This window comes from Ambystoma mexicanum, chromosome 13, assembly GCF_040938575.1.
Source record: "Ambystoma mexicanum isolate Mex_15411 chromosome 13, UKY_AmexF1_1, whole genome shotgun sequence".
NCBI lineage: Eukaryota > Metazoa > Chordata > Amphibia > Caudata > Ambystomatidae > Ambystoma > Ambystoma mexicanum.
The window spans coordinates 567,268,126-567,285,239 of NC_090938.1; the positions used below are offsets into that span (position 1 = coordinate 567,268,126).

The window sequence follows — 17,114 nt, forward strand, 5'->3', positions numbered from 1 at the left end:
GTCGGCATAGGAATCCCAGATTTGGCAGAGGGGCATTGTGTGAGAACTTCAGCCAGAACCCCAACTGCCGGCTGCTCGACCTCGGGTTGGGGTAGGCCCAGGCACTCTGCCAGCCCAGCAAGATGCTCATGGAAGGCCCTGGCTGAGAATGGCATGTCCGGATCCTACTCCTCGTCCGTATCCTGCGGATCTGGAGGATCTAGTGGGGGAGGAGGAGTAGATGGCGCCGGCGGCTGTGGTACAGGGACCGCAGCCGGAGGCTGAGGAGGTAGCAGAGGTTGCGGAGTTGGCTCTTGAGCCGGAGGAGGCGGCTGCACCAGGGCCAGGGGGCCTGATGGAGGCGCCTGTGGTGCCGCTAGCATTGCGGGAAGGACTTCCCTGATGGCGTCTTTGATGATAACGCCCATCTGAGGGGACTTCATGAGGCCGAGGTACTTCTTGGAGAACACCTCCTCATTGGCCAAAGAGGTGGCAGGGGGTGCTGACGGGGTAGTGGGGAGCTGCTGAAGCCATTGCCTACCCTGTCCATATGGACGTAAAGGAAAGCTGCCCTGCGCAAATGAGGGGTAGACTGTAGGCCACCTACCTGGTTGAGGCCAGTCCCACCTTGACACTCCACTGAATTCCTGGAATGGCGTCGGACGGTGCGCTAAAAGGGCAGAGCCCCTCGGGTGAAGACCCAGTAAATGAACCTTCCGGTCCCTCAACACTGCGACCGGGAGTATCCGAGGATCCCTTGACCCGAGGGCCGGTAGCTGAAGCAGCCTCTGTGCACATGCTGGTAGAAGGACCTGACCCTTGTGGGGTGCGATGGAGAATATGGGCCCTACCTTGGGTCTGGTTCGATGCTTCACAAAGTTCTTGAGATCCTCTGGAGCAGACTTTTGGAAGAGCTCCCTCATCCTGTATAGTCTGTTCTTCAGCGCTTTCAAGGACAGCGAGACACACGCTCAACAAGATTGCCAACTGTGGTCTGGGCCATGCCAAACGTAGGCAGAGGGTGTGGGGGTCTAAAGTTGCGAAGAGCCTGTTGCAGGAGGGACACCTGCTGAACCCTGTAAAAGTCGACATTCGCTGGGGAGGAGCGGGACGCCTGAGGGCCTGAGGACCTGAATGATTAAAAGACAGCCGAAGCCAAACCCAGGAGCGCTGGTGAATTTGGCATGTTTCCATCGATGCGGAAAAGGGGACTGAGGTGTGGCGCCGGAGGGCAGAGTCAGGGCAGCACATGCTCACTTGGCCACACCACAGCGCGCCTCTAAATTTAAAGGGGGAAGAAGGTTTTTTCTGGTGAAAAAGGTCGTCTCCCGTCCCTTGGATGGGACACCCGTACAGTATAGAGGAAAGGGGACGGGACGTAAGAGTGTATAGGGGAAAAGGCATTCTCCAATGTTTACCCCCCTACTCTCTCTACTGTTAGGTCCGAGGCCCTGTGTGGCCTTTGAAGGCAGAAAGGGTCAGTAGAATCTGGGATTTTGTTCGACAGTCGTCCTTTCCACCATCGTCAAAGATGTAGTCGAAGTCTACACTAGGGATAGTATTGATGGCATGCCCCATTAACATCCCTTTTCGTGTTTCGAAACCAACTGTAAATATTCCTCAGCTTTCACTAGATGTCGGCCTATGCATAACACGAGATCTAAGCAGATTCTACAAGTCTCAGAAATATGGGATACATTATTCACCGTAATCTTATTTCTGATGCTTGTATCTGCTTAGACTAACATGCTATGCATAGGCCGACATCTAGTCTAAGCTGCAGAGTATTACAGTTGTTGTTTTCGAAATTCGAAAAGGAACATCGACAGGGCTTGCCAGTAATACTATCCCTTGTGTAACGTCTACTGTACCCATGGTCCTTGACGCTCTAGGTCCCTCAGATTGTTTTGTTTCTGACATGAGGTAGCATGAAGTGTATTGCGAGTACAGGTGTATCAAAGCAGATAAGGAACAAGTTACTTACCTGTAACTGGTGTTCTCCAGCATGGGTCTGGCATGGATTCACATGCTCATGAATATTCCCCGTCAGGCCGGGAATCCTCGGTATAGAAAAAAAATCAGTATCAGTTTAGTTTCTGATCTGTCTTTCTTAGTAGTAACCAATCACTGGTCTCTGGGTCATACTGCCCCCAGCCAATGACTGCCCTCTCCCTAAGCCCCGCCTCTGGCAGCCATCCTCAGATTTGGTAGCACGTAAAGTGGCAGTATGACCAAGTGAAGAGCCGCAGAGGGGTAGGCGGGAGGGTTCGCATGTGAATCCATGCCAGACCCATGCTGGAGAACAACAGTTACAGGTAAGTAACTTGTTCCTTCTCCAGCATGGGGTCTGGCATGGATTCACATGCTCATGAATAAAGAATACATAGCAGTACACACATGCACAACCACGGGAGGTGGCAAAGGCTCAACATTAAGCATCACATCAACTCAACATTAAGCATCTTACCTCCTCACCAGGCTCACCTCAGGCGAACAGGTTGCGCAGCACTGCTTGGCCGACCCTGGACTCCTCCCTGGAATCCCGGTCGACGCAGTAGAATTTCGTGAAGGTGTGCGTCGACCTCCACGTAGCAGCCCTGCATATGTCCAGCAGGGGCACACCAGATAGGAACGCCGTGGTAGCTGCGATCGCTCTGGTGGAATGGGCTCTCGGACGGCCAGGCAGCGGTCGGTTTGCCAACCGGTGACAGCACATGATACAGCCGGAGAGCCATCTGGAGATGGAAGCCTTCGAGAGAGCCTTCCCTTGATTCACAGGCCCAAAGTTTACAAACAGCTGTGATGTCTTCTGAAAACTCTTCGTGCGGTCCACGTAGAACTTCAGCGCTCTAGCTACGTCCAGCGAGTGCAGAGTCCTCCCAGCCGGCGACGAAGACAATAGGAATAAAACTGGCAACACCAAGGGTTTGTTGAGGTGAAAGTCCAAAGGCAGTTTGGGCATGAAGGAGGGGTGCGTCCTCAGCACCACCCTCGTGTCGTGAAAAGTCAAGTATGGTGGCTTGCAAGATAGGGCCTGGATCTCTCCCACTCGTCATGCGGAGGTGATGGCCACGAGAAATGCTGTCTTCCACGACAGAAACTTCAACGGTGCCAAATGCATAGGCTCAAATGGGGCCCCCCCATGAGCCTGGTCAGCACCACGTTGGAGCTCCCACGCCGGGGCAGTGGCCTTCACCGGCGGGAATGATCGGAAGAATCCTTTCATAAATTCCTTCACCAGCCGATGAGACCACAAAGACGCCCGTCCTGTAGTTCTGGTGTATCGCGAGATGGCGGCCAGATGCATCTTGATGGAAGCGTGAGCTAGTCCAGCCTTGGCCAATGACAGTAGGTACGGCAATACTTGAAGGGGCGTAATACGCAGAGGGTTAATCTTCTGTGCATGGCACCAGACAGAGAACCTCTTCCATTTATGTCCGTAGCACTTGAGAGTTGAGGACGCCCTGGCCTTTGCAAGAACCTCTCTGCAGTCGGCTGGGATGTCGTACCCTCCAAACTCTAGTGCTGCAGGAAACAGGCCTGCAAGTTCAGCGACTCTGGGTTGTGATGAAGAATGGCGCCTCCTTCTCTGGAGAGAAGATCCGCGTTTGACGGCAGCGTGACTGGTGTGGACGCTGACAAGTCCAGAAGGTCCGGGAACCAGATCTGTCTCGGCCACGCCGGTGCAACGAGGATCATCCTGCACCGGGACCTCTTGAGCTGGTTGATGAGCTTGAGCAGCAACGGCAACAGAGGGAACGCATAAAGAAATAGGCCGTCCCAGGGGAACGAGAAAGCATCGCCCATACTCCTCGGCTGGGGGAACCTGCTGGCGAACCTCCGGCACTTGGAGTTCGTTGCCGTCGCGAAGAGATCGATCTGGGGTTCGCTCCATCGTCGGAAGAGCCGATCCACTTGATCCTGGCGTAGTTCCCACTCGTGGCACGAGCGCAGCTCTCTGCTGAGTGAGTCGGCGATGGTGTTTTTTATTTCTGCCAGATGAAAAGGCACCAGAAACATCCCTTGGACGACGGCCCAATGCCACAATCGTGGTGGTGTTGTCTGTGAAGATCCTCACCACCTTGCCCTTGAGGGACGGAAGAAAAGACCTGGGGGCCCAGAACACTGCGCGGAGCTCCAAGATGTTGATGTGGAGTGAATTCTCCGGAAGCCAAGGCCTCTCGCGTGAAGATCTCCGGAGTGGAGAGAAACCACCTAAGTGGTGGAGAGGAATTAAGGAGGTATCCCTCCACTTATGACAGCTTGGACATTTGATCTTTTCAGGAACTTGAGACTATTTAATAAACTGCAACTTTGACAGATGGTCAAGAACTATTAAACCAGGGAGAATGGTTTTCTACGGATATGAACTGGATCCGAAACCAGAAGGGATTCCAGGAAACATTGGGGTGAACTCTGAAGGCAGGACACACTGCCTAGTTTTTCTTTTATATTTTTTCTAAGTGGTAGGGCCGGTTTACAGGACATGGTTTTGGACAGAGGACCGTTTTTATTATTTTGACTATTGACAAGTGCCTTAGTATAGTTCGTTAGGCACTGAACTACTCTTTTAGCAGTAGGGCTAGTACGGAGTTTTCTTTTAAGTTACATAAAACCCTTTGATAACATGTCCTCTGGTCAGAGTCCGTTAGACTGACCAGCTCCCTCATGGGCTACCTCGCCAGAGATGTGGCCATTTGGCGCTCAAGCATGGAACTTTGGTGGGCGCCAACTCGTGCCATAGGTTACCATCACCCAAAATGTCAGCTCCCTAGCATCAAGTGAACATGTCCCGAGCTACTTTTGTGACCACGACTGGAAGCTCAAACGTAAAGGGTGACTGTTGCTGGAACTCCTTCCTCCATCCAGTGAAGTGTCCTGAAGGGCCACAAAGTGAAAGTCTGTACTCATCTTGAAGTCGGACCCGACCGAAGTACTGGAACCGGCAAACTGCCCCTCAGAGTACCCCTCAAACTCATCGAAATGCAATAAAACTTGAACTCTTAAGACTCAAACTCCTACATGATGGGGAAGGATGCTGAAGAAGTTAGATGCTTGCCTTTTATTTATAAGGCAGGTTGTATGATATATTTTGCACTTTACTTGATGGGGAGGGGGGAAAGAGAGAGGGAATGAGAAAGAAAGCGAGAGAGAGAAAGAGAAATTTCAAACATGTGCTCGCAAGAGACCAAACCCTGTTTAGGAATTGCTACTAATACAAGTTTGAGAATCTCAAATTTGCAGCGGAATGAAAAGTGAAGATTATGGGAAAACAGCCCAACTAAAGACCCACCATTAGACATCCAGTGAGGACGACAGGAGCAGGAACAGCCCAATAATTAAATCCATCACCCAGAAGAGGAAACCGGAGCTAAGATACAAATTAGGTCAAGCCAGAAGGGCTAAACCTGGTCCTAAAAAACAAGCAGCACAGCTTTGTGGAAAAATCCTCCAGCAATTCAGGTAAGTAAACCAGCAATATCCTGCCAGACGTGAGGAATGCCCTTGGTCTCTCATAGAGCTACCCATTTGCTTATGGTCAGGCCAACCAATCCCTCGAACCCCACAAAAGGCAAGACACACAAAAGGTTTTGGCAGCCAGCCAAATTGGCTTGTCATAAAAACAATCATGCATACACAAAAAGCGGTCTAAACCAGCGGGAAGCACTGCAAAGGGTATATGGATGACCTGAGAGCAAGCCCATGTTTGAATAAAGGTGATTTTAGGCCTGCTTCATGACTTCCCAAACAAACTTCCTTTGTCTTAACGAAGACTGAGCGACTCATCACAGGCCTGCCCACTGTCATCAACAACCTCAGCCAGCAATACACCTATTTCACCATCAAAGGCATCGACATCCCTGTCTCCCAGACAGTAAAACCCTTGGGAGTCCACCTCCCTCAAACGCCAAGTTAATACGATCTCTTTCTCGGCAGCCAACACTATCAAACTCATTGATGGCTGCAGGACATTCCTGTCGCCCAACAGCTGCCTCACCATTGCCCGGGCCGTCGCAGGCGCAAGACTCGACTACTGCAAAGCACTGTTCACTGACACCTCCAAGCACAACATTCACAAGTTGCAAGTCATCCAAAATAACACCCTCTATTCGGCATTGAACATTTACCGACAAGATCACATTACCTCGGCGAGACAAATGGCCGATTATACCCAGATATAAGAAAGAATTATGTTAAAAACTCTGTCAATTACCCACAAGTGCCTCCCCGCCCATCTGGTTCAGAAATTCAGGAGAACTCAATCTACAAGACCGACCAGGAACAGCATATGCCAACAGACTAACAAAGCCCAAATTCAGATTGTCAAGAGTGGGAATAAAATGCTAACCTTCGGAAAACTATTGAAAACGTAGCTTTACGCAGTGCACTTTTGAAACGTTTTCATTTCAACCAGTAACTTTGTCCTTCACTGAAACATTGTTTATTGTTGTTTGCACATTCGTCTTTTCTTCTGCTAACTGCGCCTTGATACCTACGGGTTTAGTGTGCATTGTAAAAGAAAATAAAGGGATGGTCAAAACAAAATGGGAGTAAAGATTTTAAAAATACCTTAATACTGCAATGGCTGCGATAAAGGTAGATTAGTCTTCTTATACTGTAAAAATGACTGCAGCCCCGGTCAAGCCAAAATTAAATTGCAGCTGCAACCAGCCTACTCCAAACCATCATTGAAGGGTGATAATCACCTTTGGGCCAAAATGGGGTGTTTAAAAAGCATCCATGTGCTAGGAGCCATACAGCCTACAATATGACAGCACATGAAAAAGGCTTGCGGAGAGACTTCAGAAGAAAGATCTTGAAAAACCAACGGGAAACAACTAAGATCACAGAGGCCAATCAAATGTGACAGCAAATCATAAAAAATTGAATTCTGGACAAACCAATGATTTTTACACTTTCGAACCATGGCAGCAAACACGAAACCGCGATTTCAGCAAGCAGCAGTCTGTTTCCTTTTCATTCCAATTCATTCCAATTCCAAGGGGATTGCGAATAAGGCAACAATCCAATAAGGTGTCCTTGTCAGAAAAGTGAACCGATCACCATCACAGGTGAATAAAACAGGACCCTTTTATCACTGGTCGCAGCACATTCAGGTAGGACGTGTCTGTTGTCCAGAAGGGTGGTAGGACACATCTACTCAGACTCTGCTGTTTTTGTGGACCATTTGGGTTGGATCACCTCCACAGTTGTCCTCATCGTGCAAAAGTTTCTGATGGCTGGATGCTCCATTTATTCCTTTAAGCTATCCGGATTCGCTCCATCGAGTTGCTACATTTCCTGTGTGCCCGCTCCTTCCCAGTTTCAGATACTCGTTAGTGGGTCACACTCAGGGGAAGGCTTTTGTGCCAACAAATGACTGCAAATGCAGAGTAGAGTGCATTACTACGGTACACGCTGTGAGGGTGCAGAATGCGACTGACAAAAGTCATCTTGTGGGCTACAGACTTTTTTATTAAATCAATAAAGGGTTTTGCCCTGCCTCAACCTAGGAAAACTTTAGTGAGTTGTCAGAAGTTCCGTCAAAGTTAAATGTTTTCCCTCCTCTGTCAGAAATCAACTAATTTAACCCTATAAACATAAGTCTTTAACTGAAGTGGAGTTTGTGTTTTCTTCACCGGGAGAATGACTGTTATCCTGGTGTCTTGCTTCAGTCTTTTAGTAGAAGTAATTCCTTCAATGTTCAATCACAAAGGACCAGGCGAATGACCCCCTTCTCCTGGTCCTTCTACCAAAGTTTTACACAGTGGTCTTTAAGCACTCAATCTCTAACTCGCTCCAGGAAGCAGAAAAACTCACAGCCTTACTTGGCTTCCAAGTACCACTCTGATGAGAGAGATGGCTCCTTTTCCAGTCTGCTTGGGCAGCAGTATTGGGTAATATATTTGATAACTGCGCTGCCTGTAATTCCACCGGCTAAAATGTTGACTGCAATTACGGCGCAGTGCCGTGATCAGACAGAGCACTTCCGCCCGCCTCCGTGGCCCGCAATCTCGAAAACCGCACCCACCACTTATCTTTATTGCGACACACCTGTGTGTGCCGCCGACATCCTTCTACCCCTGTGGCATCAGCTCCTCCTACTAACATGGGGCGGTTCTAACGCTGCAAGACCCCTTTTTTTGTTTAAAAAATAAAAAATGTTATCCTTCACTTACCGCAATGATAACCCACGAAAACCTGTTACTGCGCCCAAGGAGAGCGGGGACACCTTCGCAACCCCTGCTCTGCTTGGGCGCAGTAGTAATGGGGCGTGGGGGGGTTAGGGAGCTCATGAATTTTGTACCGTGCTCAGGTGCAGTTTTAGTAATGTCACCTCAATTGTGGCAACATTATGGTACGATTCCATATTGGGTAGACAACTGCAATGAGGGAGATGACTCCAGACAGTCCGCTTGCTCGGTGGTATTGGGCGGACCACTGCAATGAGCTTGATGCGCTCTGGCTTCTTGGTTTGGCTGCTCTCTCGTCCCGCCATTCCCGTTACCATTTTCTCTGTTGGGACAAGGCTCCTGTTCTTACCGGTGTCACAGGTTCCTTCCTCTGCCATTTCCAACACCTGTGCAGCAGTTTCCAGCTGGTGGTCTCGGGACTGTTTACAGACCTCACAGTCCACCTCTGTGCGGTCATGCCACCACCTCGATGGCTTCTTCCTTCTGGCGAGCCAGCTCGCAGGACGTTGTAGCAGCATCCAGTTCTTTGCGTTCTCAGTCAGGAGGAACAGCTTCTCTGCGTCTCCGGTCCTCCTGGTTTGAAACTCCAGGGCAGGACATGCATGCTGCTGGCTCCGTCAATGAGAGATTTCTAGTCAGTTCTTGCTTTCTTTAGATCGTCGACTCTGCCTCGCGTAATGTCACCACTATCTTCAAAAGCTTCTTTGCCACTCTTCATGCCAACAGTGAGTCACCTTGTTGCAGTACTTGGCTGATTTTGCATATGGCTACCCACCTGCATGCCATTACACAGCCTACATCGCAGAAAATGGAAACCCTCACACCCATTTTTCTTCACAACATCCCACCCACACTGTTCCTCCCCTCCTTCACTAAAACCGTGGTGCAACACACTACCCAGCAGTCCTCCTACACAGCCAACCCAAAACGACCTACTATCCCAACAATCAGTTCATACAGAGCCACAGTACCCATTATTAACAAAATCACCAAAATAGAGGGTCCATCTCACATACAATGTGCACTCATTAATGCCAGGTCCCTCCCTGCACATGCCACTGAAATCTTTGACCTCATCACCAATCTCGGCCTTGATATCCTGGCCCTCACAGAGTCTTGGCTCCACAAAGCTTTAGGACCCGCCCTCTCACTAGCCTTCCCACCAGGACACTCAATCTACAGACAAGACAGAGTCCTAAACAGAGGGGGAGGAGTAGCACTCAAAGTAAAAGACTGCCTAGAAATAAGACAAACAACCTCCAATCTCGGTGAGAACACAGACTCCCTCACAGTCAAGATCACCCCCTCACCTAAAACCACACTCGCCATCCACCTAGTCTATCGCCCTCCAGGCCCCATGGTCAACTTCCAGGATAAATTACCTGCACCTCATTAGTAAAAACCTCAAAACGTCCTCCAAAACACTCCTCCTAGGGGACTTCAACTTGGGACTCAATGACCCCAAAGACAGATCAGCCAAAGCTCTAGCTCAAGCTCTCACAGAGCTCAGCTTCCAGCAAAGAAACCTTACACCAACACACAGCAAAGGTCGCACCCTTGAATGGGTAGTAGATCACAACTGCGAAGTTGATCTGAGCTCCAACACACCTATTCCCTGGTCCGACCATCACCTCATCCACTTCTTCATCCCAACTGGCTCCACTACACCTATTATTCCCAACCCCATCCACACCCCCCAGGCATTAGCCAGAAGTGCCAGGAACCTCACTAAGGAAAATATCCTCCCTTATCTCGACACACCCACACTGCACCTACACAACTCCTCGGACCCTTCAATACCAGCAGATACCTACAATTCCATAATGGTTAATGCCATAGACTCCATCGCACAACTGCAGAATAAAAAAGCCGAAGAAATAAAACACAACAACATCTGCTTCTCGAAGGAACTCAAGGTTCTCCGCTCGCAAAAAAGAAAAGAACTGATCAAATGGGCAAACTCCCCACAAGAAGCCACACTATCTACTTACAAATCCATTGCGGCCAAATACAAAAAAGCTATAATCACGGACAAATCCGCCTCTTACAACAACCGAATCACTAACGCCACATCTGAATCAAAAGAGCTCTTCGCCATATTCAGAGAGCCATCCACTCCAGCCACCAAATCACAAGAGATAGTCAAAGACAAAGCATGGTGCACTAACATGCAAACAGATTTAATAAATAAAATCGAGCTCCTACAGGAAAAGATTGCCAAAAACCACAAAAACCTCTCTAAACACATCAATCTCCACTCCAACTCGGACACCATGCCTATAACATACCCAATCAAACCTTTCTTCTTCAGAGAAGTTACCATACCGGAAGTTTTAGAAATTGTCAACAAAATCAAACCTTCCAACTGCAAAGGGGACGCCTGCCCAGCCAAATTAGTCGAAGACTGCGCTGAGACACTGGCCCCTTCCTAAAAACCTTCATTAATGTCTCATTTAACTCCAACACTGTCCCTAACAGCTTAAAAGAAGCCTGGGTACGTCCTCTACTGAAGAAACCCTCTCTCGATCCCGAAGTAGCTAATAACTACAAGGCCCATTACCATGGTACCGTTCCTGCTGAAAATCCTGGACAAGGTGGCTTACACCCAAATACAGCAATTCTTAGAAGAGAACACAATTCTTGGAAAGAGATAATCAGGGTTCCGCCCTGGCCACGGGACAGAGTCAGCCCTGCTCAACTTAAAAATTAAACTCAGGGATATTATGGACAAAGGCAAACCTGCACTTCTCCTCCTACTAGACCTCTCAGCTGCATTCGATCTCGTCAACCACGAAATACTCGGCAAACTAAAAAATGCAGCTCATTTCTCTCTACAAGCCTCGGCTTGGATTGCTTCTTTCCTCAGTGGACCACTTATGAGAGTATTCTCTGACACAGACTATGCCCCACCTACCACTATACACTGCGGAGTTCCCCCAAGGCTCTTGCACTGCCCCCACTCTCTACATCTTCACCCTCCCCCTGTTCAATGACCTTGATCTTCGCAACATAGCATACATCAACTACGCCGATGATACGCAAGTCCTAATTCCTCTCACTGGCATCTATGAACAAGATACCGCAACCCATAACAACATCTACACTGCCATCCAAACTTGGATGGCAGCCAATGCTCTATGTCTCAATGGAGACAAAACAGAGATTCTTGTCGTAGATACCAAAGAAACCCTCAACAAACTCGCCCCTCAATACAGCACCTTTACTGTAGAAAACACCATCATCAAAGTATCCTCAGCAGTAAAAACTCTAGGTGTACATCGACTCTACCCTCTCCATGACCCGCCAGGCCAATGCCATAGCCTCCTCCGCTGCACTCTCCACTAAAATCATTAATGCAGTTAAACCGTTCTTATCGACAAAAAATTGCCTTTCTATTGCCAGAGGCACCATCGGCACAAAACTAGACCACTGCAATGCTCTAAGAGATGCACTGAGCATTCCTAAGCGCGAACACATATCCCAGGCTAGGAAAGCTGCTCACTGGCTGCCTGTCAAACAGCGAATTCTATTAAAAACACTGGCTATTACACACAAATGCCTGTCACTCAAGGACCCTCCATACTTATCCGAAAGGATCACCATGTGCAACTCTTCCAGACCTAAGAGAACCCCCCCTCACCAACTAGATGTGCGTTCCCCCATTCAAAAGAGCCAAAGCAGGCGGTGCTAGCTTATAACACCTGGCACCAAAAAACTGGAATGCCCTTCCCACCGCTCTCAGAAATGAAAACTCCTACTCCATCTTTCGGCAAAAAGTTGAACAGCACTGTTCTATTAATACTGATCCAACCATCTTTGACTGCATGCGCCGCAAATTCCATGTTCCACTGTAACCAAGGAACTTGCTCTTCTGTCCTTTACTCTTTGTGAATGTTTGACCAAGCTCTATTGTTTAAAATGTAATCCTAAACCTTCTGTAACAAGCGCCACGATGCCTCAGGGCCGCTATGTGCTATATAAATTTAAATAAATAAAAATATTCTTCTTCGTCCCAGTATGATCTACAAATTTGTCAGAGGTGTGACTTTACAATAATACATGGTTCCACTATCAATGGTTGGAGACAAGGGTGGGGAATCATCACAACGCCTAAAAAATGTAATGGGTACTGAACATTAGGGATGTAACGGTATAACGGTATACCGTTAAAGATACCATGAACCACTTAATTGACCAATAATAACCGTCACATTGTTTATACCGGTATACCGTTTATACCGTTAATTGTGCTTTTCAGTCTGATTTGGAAAGGTTGCAGAAAGCAAGTGCTGCGTAGTCTTGGTCTTGCACTGTTGGATGTGCCATCTGCCAAGTAGTTTTAGTTGGAGCAGTTTTTAATGCCATTCCATAAACCACACATGCCTGACACAATCAATATGTTAGCAATAGGAAGAATAAATACAGTGCCAAGAAGGAAAAGGGTTTACTTTGGGATGGCGGCTTTGGGGTTTATATATTTATAATGGATAATGTTTGCTAAACATATGACAATGGGGGATTTCCCTGGTTCTATCATTGAATTTACATATAATAAGTCACACTGCAAAATTCACTCATCTCTGTGGGTATTCACTGCTGCCATACCAAAGGTGACATGTCCGTGTTTACTGAACACCTTTTGGCCCGCAAGTAAACTAAAGGCTGTCACATAAAGAGAGAGTGCGTGTGTGTGTTCATGCGCACATGCGTATACTACCATCAACCTCGATTTATCTGTGGCGTGTAGGTTATCAAGATGGCAACATGTTCATCTTCACCAGTAGCCAGTGGGGGAGCCAAAAGCCTAAATGACCACGTAAGAAAAGCTATTAAGTTTGCTTTGCCAGTCGCAGCACGGCTCTCCCCTCCTCCTCTCCACACGTGTGTTTGTGTTTGGTGGAAGCAAGGGGTGACATTTCAGTGGAAAGTATGTTTGAAAAGCCCAATTCTGGTCCTGGGTGCCTGGTTTTGTTTGTGATGATAAATCTGACAGTTTATGATCTTTTAGAAAATATTTGTTAAGATTAGCTAACTCCACCTGCTATACCACGATAACCATGATATACCGTCATTAGGTTATCGTACCGTCATAAAACTAATACCATGACACCCCTACTGAACATGCCTAAAATTTAGTAGGCACAGGACCAAAGGATGCAGACAAACGTTGCAAATTGAGAAAGGATGTCATTTTTATTGAATTTTCTGTGCTTGACAAGTGGACCCGATTTCGACAGCAATCGCAATACACCATTAACATGCTAAACATGCTTCTTGCACTAGACTATCTCATATTTTCAAAATGCTTTAGTCATTTCCCTCTCCCTGTCATTTTAACATTACCTTTTTTAACTTCTCTGCTCCATCATCAAAATTGGAGAGCTGAGGAAAAAGAAAAAACAAACTTTTACAATTTCCAAAAATAACATAGCAATCATACATTTAGAAAGACTTTGTGTAGACAATTTGTATCATGCCAGCTGCTATGGTTTTCTCTGCCCCATTTTTAGATTGGCCTCACCACTAGCACAACAGAGGTACTGAAAACACAAAGTTCATAACTAACACTGAGACACTGCACTTAGTCACAGGGCAATTCTACATGGATATTCACGCACAGCTCAAAACATTATAGCAAATGACACAAATGTTTTCAGTCTAGTTAAAATGAAAAACGTTATGTGCAGTGATAACCAACCATGGCAGAGGTGTGTTTCCTATACTTGTGACAAATTATCTGAACACTCGGGCTCAAATGAGCACATCACAAATACAGTTTTAAAAAAATCCATTAGTTGTGTCGAGCAGAAATGCAATTTGCAATTGTTGATTTACAGGGGAATTTGCAAATCACTGCAAACTGGAGGAGAACCTTATCCACAGAAGATTAAAACCAAAGTGCAAAGATAGCATTGCAAACGTTACATCAACATGCAACCATCAGAATTAGTGGCGTTTAATGAGCAATATGAAATGCAGACGGAGAGGCCAGCACATAAGATATAGAACCGTGAAACTTTCACTGGCCAAATCATCTACAGTTGTACTTACAGAGTCTGCTTATTAACATCACAGATCAACCAACAGGAAATGTTACTCACCAGAGTGACTATTGTACTCCTAGGCCATCGTCCCCTTTCCTCCATTATCGTGACACATTTAGTCCTACTGGAATACAGCTTTTTATAGCAACATACACAAGATGTCAGTCCGTTTACGCAGGTCTGGGGAATGCACGGCCACAGGCTCTGCCGCCCCAAGCCCAACCTACGGGCCTCCGGCATCAGTCCTTTACGACCCACCTAGGACGGCTCCTAATTGAAGGCAAGGTATTTTAGGTCGATGGAGGGAGGGCAAATGGAGGGAAGGAGACTATGGATTAGGAATACAGTAGTCACTCCAGTGAGTACATTTTCCTTACTCTTAAGTCCTGTCCCCTTTCCTCCATACTTGTGAGAGATTAACAAGCAGTTCTCTCCCAATGGGTGGAAGGTCTTATTTCCAATTTAGTGAAAAGGGTTCTTGGGGACTGCCTGACTGAATTGAGCATCTGCCCTTAAACTCATGTGAAGACAGCAGTGCTTGTAAAATGCAGAGGGGGAGGCCCAAGTCGATGCTTTGGCAAATTTGTTGCAAGGGACCTGCCCTTGGAAGGCCACTAAAGCTGCTAGGGCTCTGACCAAGTGAGCATGAAGCCCCTTAGGCTGAGGTCTGTTTTGCAGGGTGTACCTCTCCAAAATAGCTGCCACTACCCATCTGGAGATCGTAGCTTTAGAAGCTGAAGAACCCTGATGTGTGCCTCCAAACGTCAGAAACAGTTGAAGCAACTTCCTGAATTCCTTGGTCCAGTCCAAATCAAGTTTTAGAGCCCTCCCGACATCTAGGCGTAAACAACTCTTTCAAATTCAGAGTCTGTTGGGGAAAAAAACGGAGTGAGATCTCTTGATTGATGTAGAACTGCGACAGGGAGGAAGGATGGGTGAGTGCAGAGAAACACCTTTTCTTGGTGGAAAACTTGATGGCTCTTCAGTGGCAAGCGCCTGTATCTAGCCTTTTCGTCTGGCTGATGTGATCAGGAACAAACAGTTTTCCGCAAAATAAGTTTTATATCCACTGTAGTCATCAGCTCGAACAGTTTGTGAACAAGGTAATAAGAACAACATTCAGATTCCACTTGGAATGTGGAGGTTTGACAGGAGGGACGTGACAACAGACCATCGAAGTGTTGCTTGATCACTAGATTTGAGATGGAAAAATGCTGCTCTTCAGAACTAAGGTAAGCCCCCAGTGCCGACAGATAGGGCTTACATGTGTCTACATTACAGCCCGAAGCTGTAAGGCCTGTGATAAATACAATGACATCCAAAGATGCAAACAGATTATTTTGCCTGTAGAGACCAGTGGCAAAATCTGATCTGCTTACTTTTGTACTGCTTTGCCGGTGAGATGGCTCAGCTGGTTAAATGATTGTTGCTGTGATCTGCGTTTGATCTGCAGGTCACAGGTTCAAATCCCAGCAAGGTCAACTCAACCTTTAATTCTTCCAAGATCGATGAATGAGTACCAATTTCGATTGGGTAAAAATAGTAATATATGTAAATATATCCTATGTAAAGCGCTTTAGACATAAGCTCTTTAAAAATAATAATATTTCCACTGCAACCTGGTAAAGTCCTTCCGGGCTAATTGAAGAATCCTAATTTTCTTGTCCGAGAGCACCAGATGACCTAGGGTCCAGACCTCAGGAACCATGCAGTCTAGCTCAACGATTGTGGGGAGGAGTGGAGGATCCTCGCCTCCTCCAGAGACAGCAGGTCCAGAAGAACCAGAATGGAGATAGAGGTCCACTATGCCTGGATCACCAGATCCCAGGGAATTTCCAGTGCATCACAAAGGAATACACTGCCTGTCCCAGTATGCATGTATACATGAGAACGTGTTTGTTGAGAGTGGTGGCAAAGAGGTCCACCTGGGGGGGAACCCCACTGCGAGTGAAACCCCACCGCGAGTGAAGCTGCCACTTGTGGTTGGCCTCTGCCAGACAGCGCACTGATCCGCATTCGTATTTGACACTCTCGGCAGGTGAAGGGCTTGAAGCTACATCGCATGAATGACAGCCCAGTCAAATATCTGCAAGGGCAAGGATTATTTTGCAGGGGTATGCTCAAACCATCTGCACCATTCTCCTGATCATCAGTATGGGAGGGAAGGCATAGGCGAAGATGTTGGTCCATGGAAACGAGAACACATCTCCCAGCAATCCCTGTTGGGGTTGCCTGCTCGCAAACTTGTCTGTTGCCTACAGTGGCGAAGATGTCGATGGATAGGGGACCCCATTGTGCAAAGATTTTGAAAGTTAGAATGTGGTGGATTTCCTACTCGTGGGACTGAGTAGCAGCTCTGCTCAGACTGTCCACTATCTGGTTGTGTATCTCCGACAGATGATACGCCTGGAGAAATATGTTGTGGCGTAAGGCCCAATGCCAGATCTTCTGTGCATCCTGGGACAAGGTGGCCTTGATCATCCCTGCTTGCACAGATAAAACATGGTGGTGGTGCTTTCAGCAAGGAGCCTCACCACCTAGCTGTGTATTATTGGAAGAAACTACTTCAAAGCCCATCGTACAGCCCGCAATTCTAAGATGTTTATGTGTAGTGTAGGGAACGCATGGTATCAACAGTAAGACAAAAAAAGAGATTAACATACAACTCTGAAACATGGAAAAGGAACATCAAGTTATCCCCTCAAGGTACAACAATCTCACAAATACAAAAAAAGTTTTCTATTTTATTGATAATACACATCAAATGTTATTTTTCTTTTTTTTAAAAAGGAAAGGAACCCAAAAGGGTATATTCTTTAAAACAAACCTACGACCAGTTAAAAACAAACAATATTTACATTAAACATATAATTACATACATGAAGTAAAAAAAACA

General features: G+C 47.1%; 1 protein-coding gene across 6 annotated transcripts in view; it reads right to left on the reverse strand.

The window, feature by feature from the left end:
* Positions 1-17,114, reverse strand: part of KAT7 (lysine acetyltransferase 7) — a 1,354,088-nt gene that overhangs the window by 1,170,958 nt on the left and 166,016 nt on the right. For all 6 annotated transcript variants that reach the window (XM_069634368.1, XM_069634370.1, XM_069634373.1 and 3 more), the window contains exon 2: positions 13,518-13,556. In XM_069634368.1, coding sequence (XP_069490469.1) covers positions 13,518-13,556 — 39 coding nt within the window. The remainder of the gene's footprint in view (positions 1-13,517; positions 13,557-17,114) is intronic.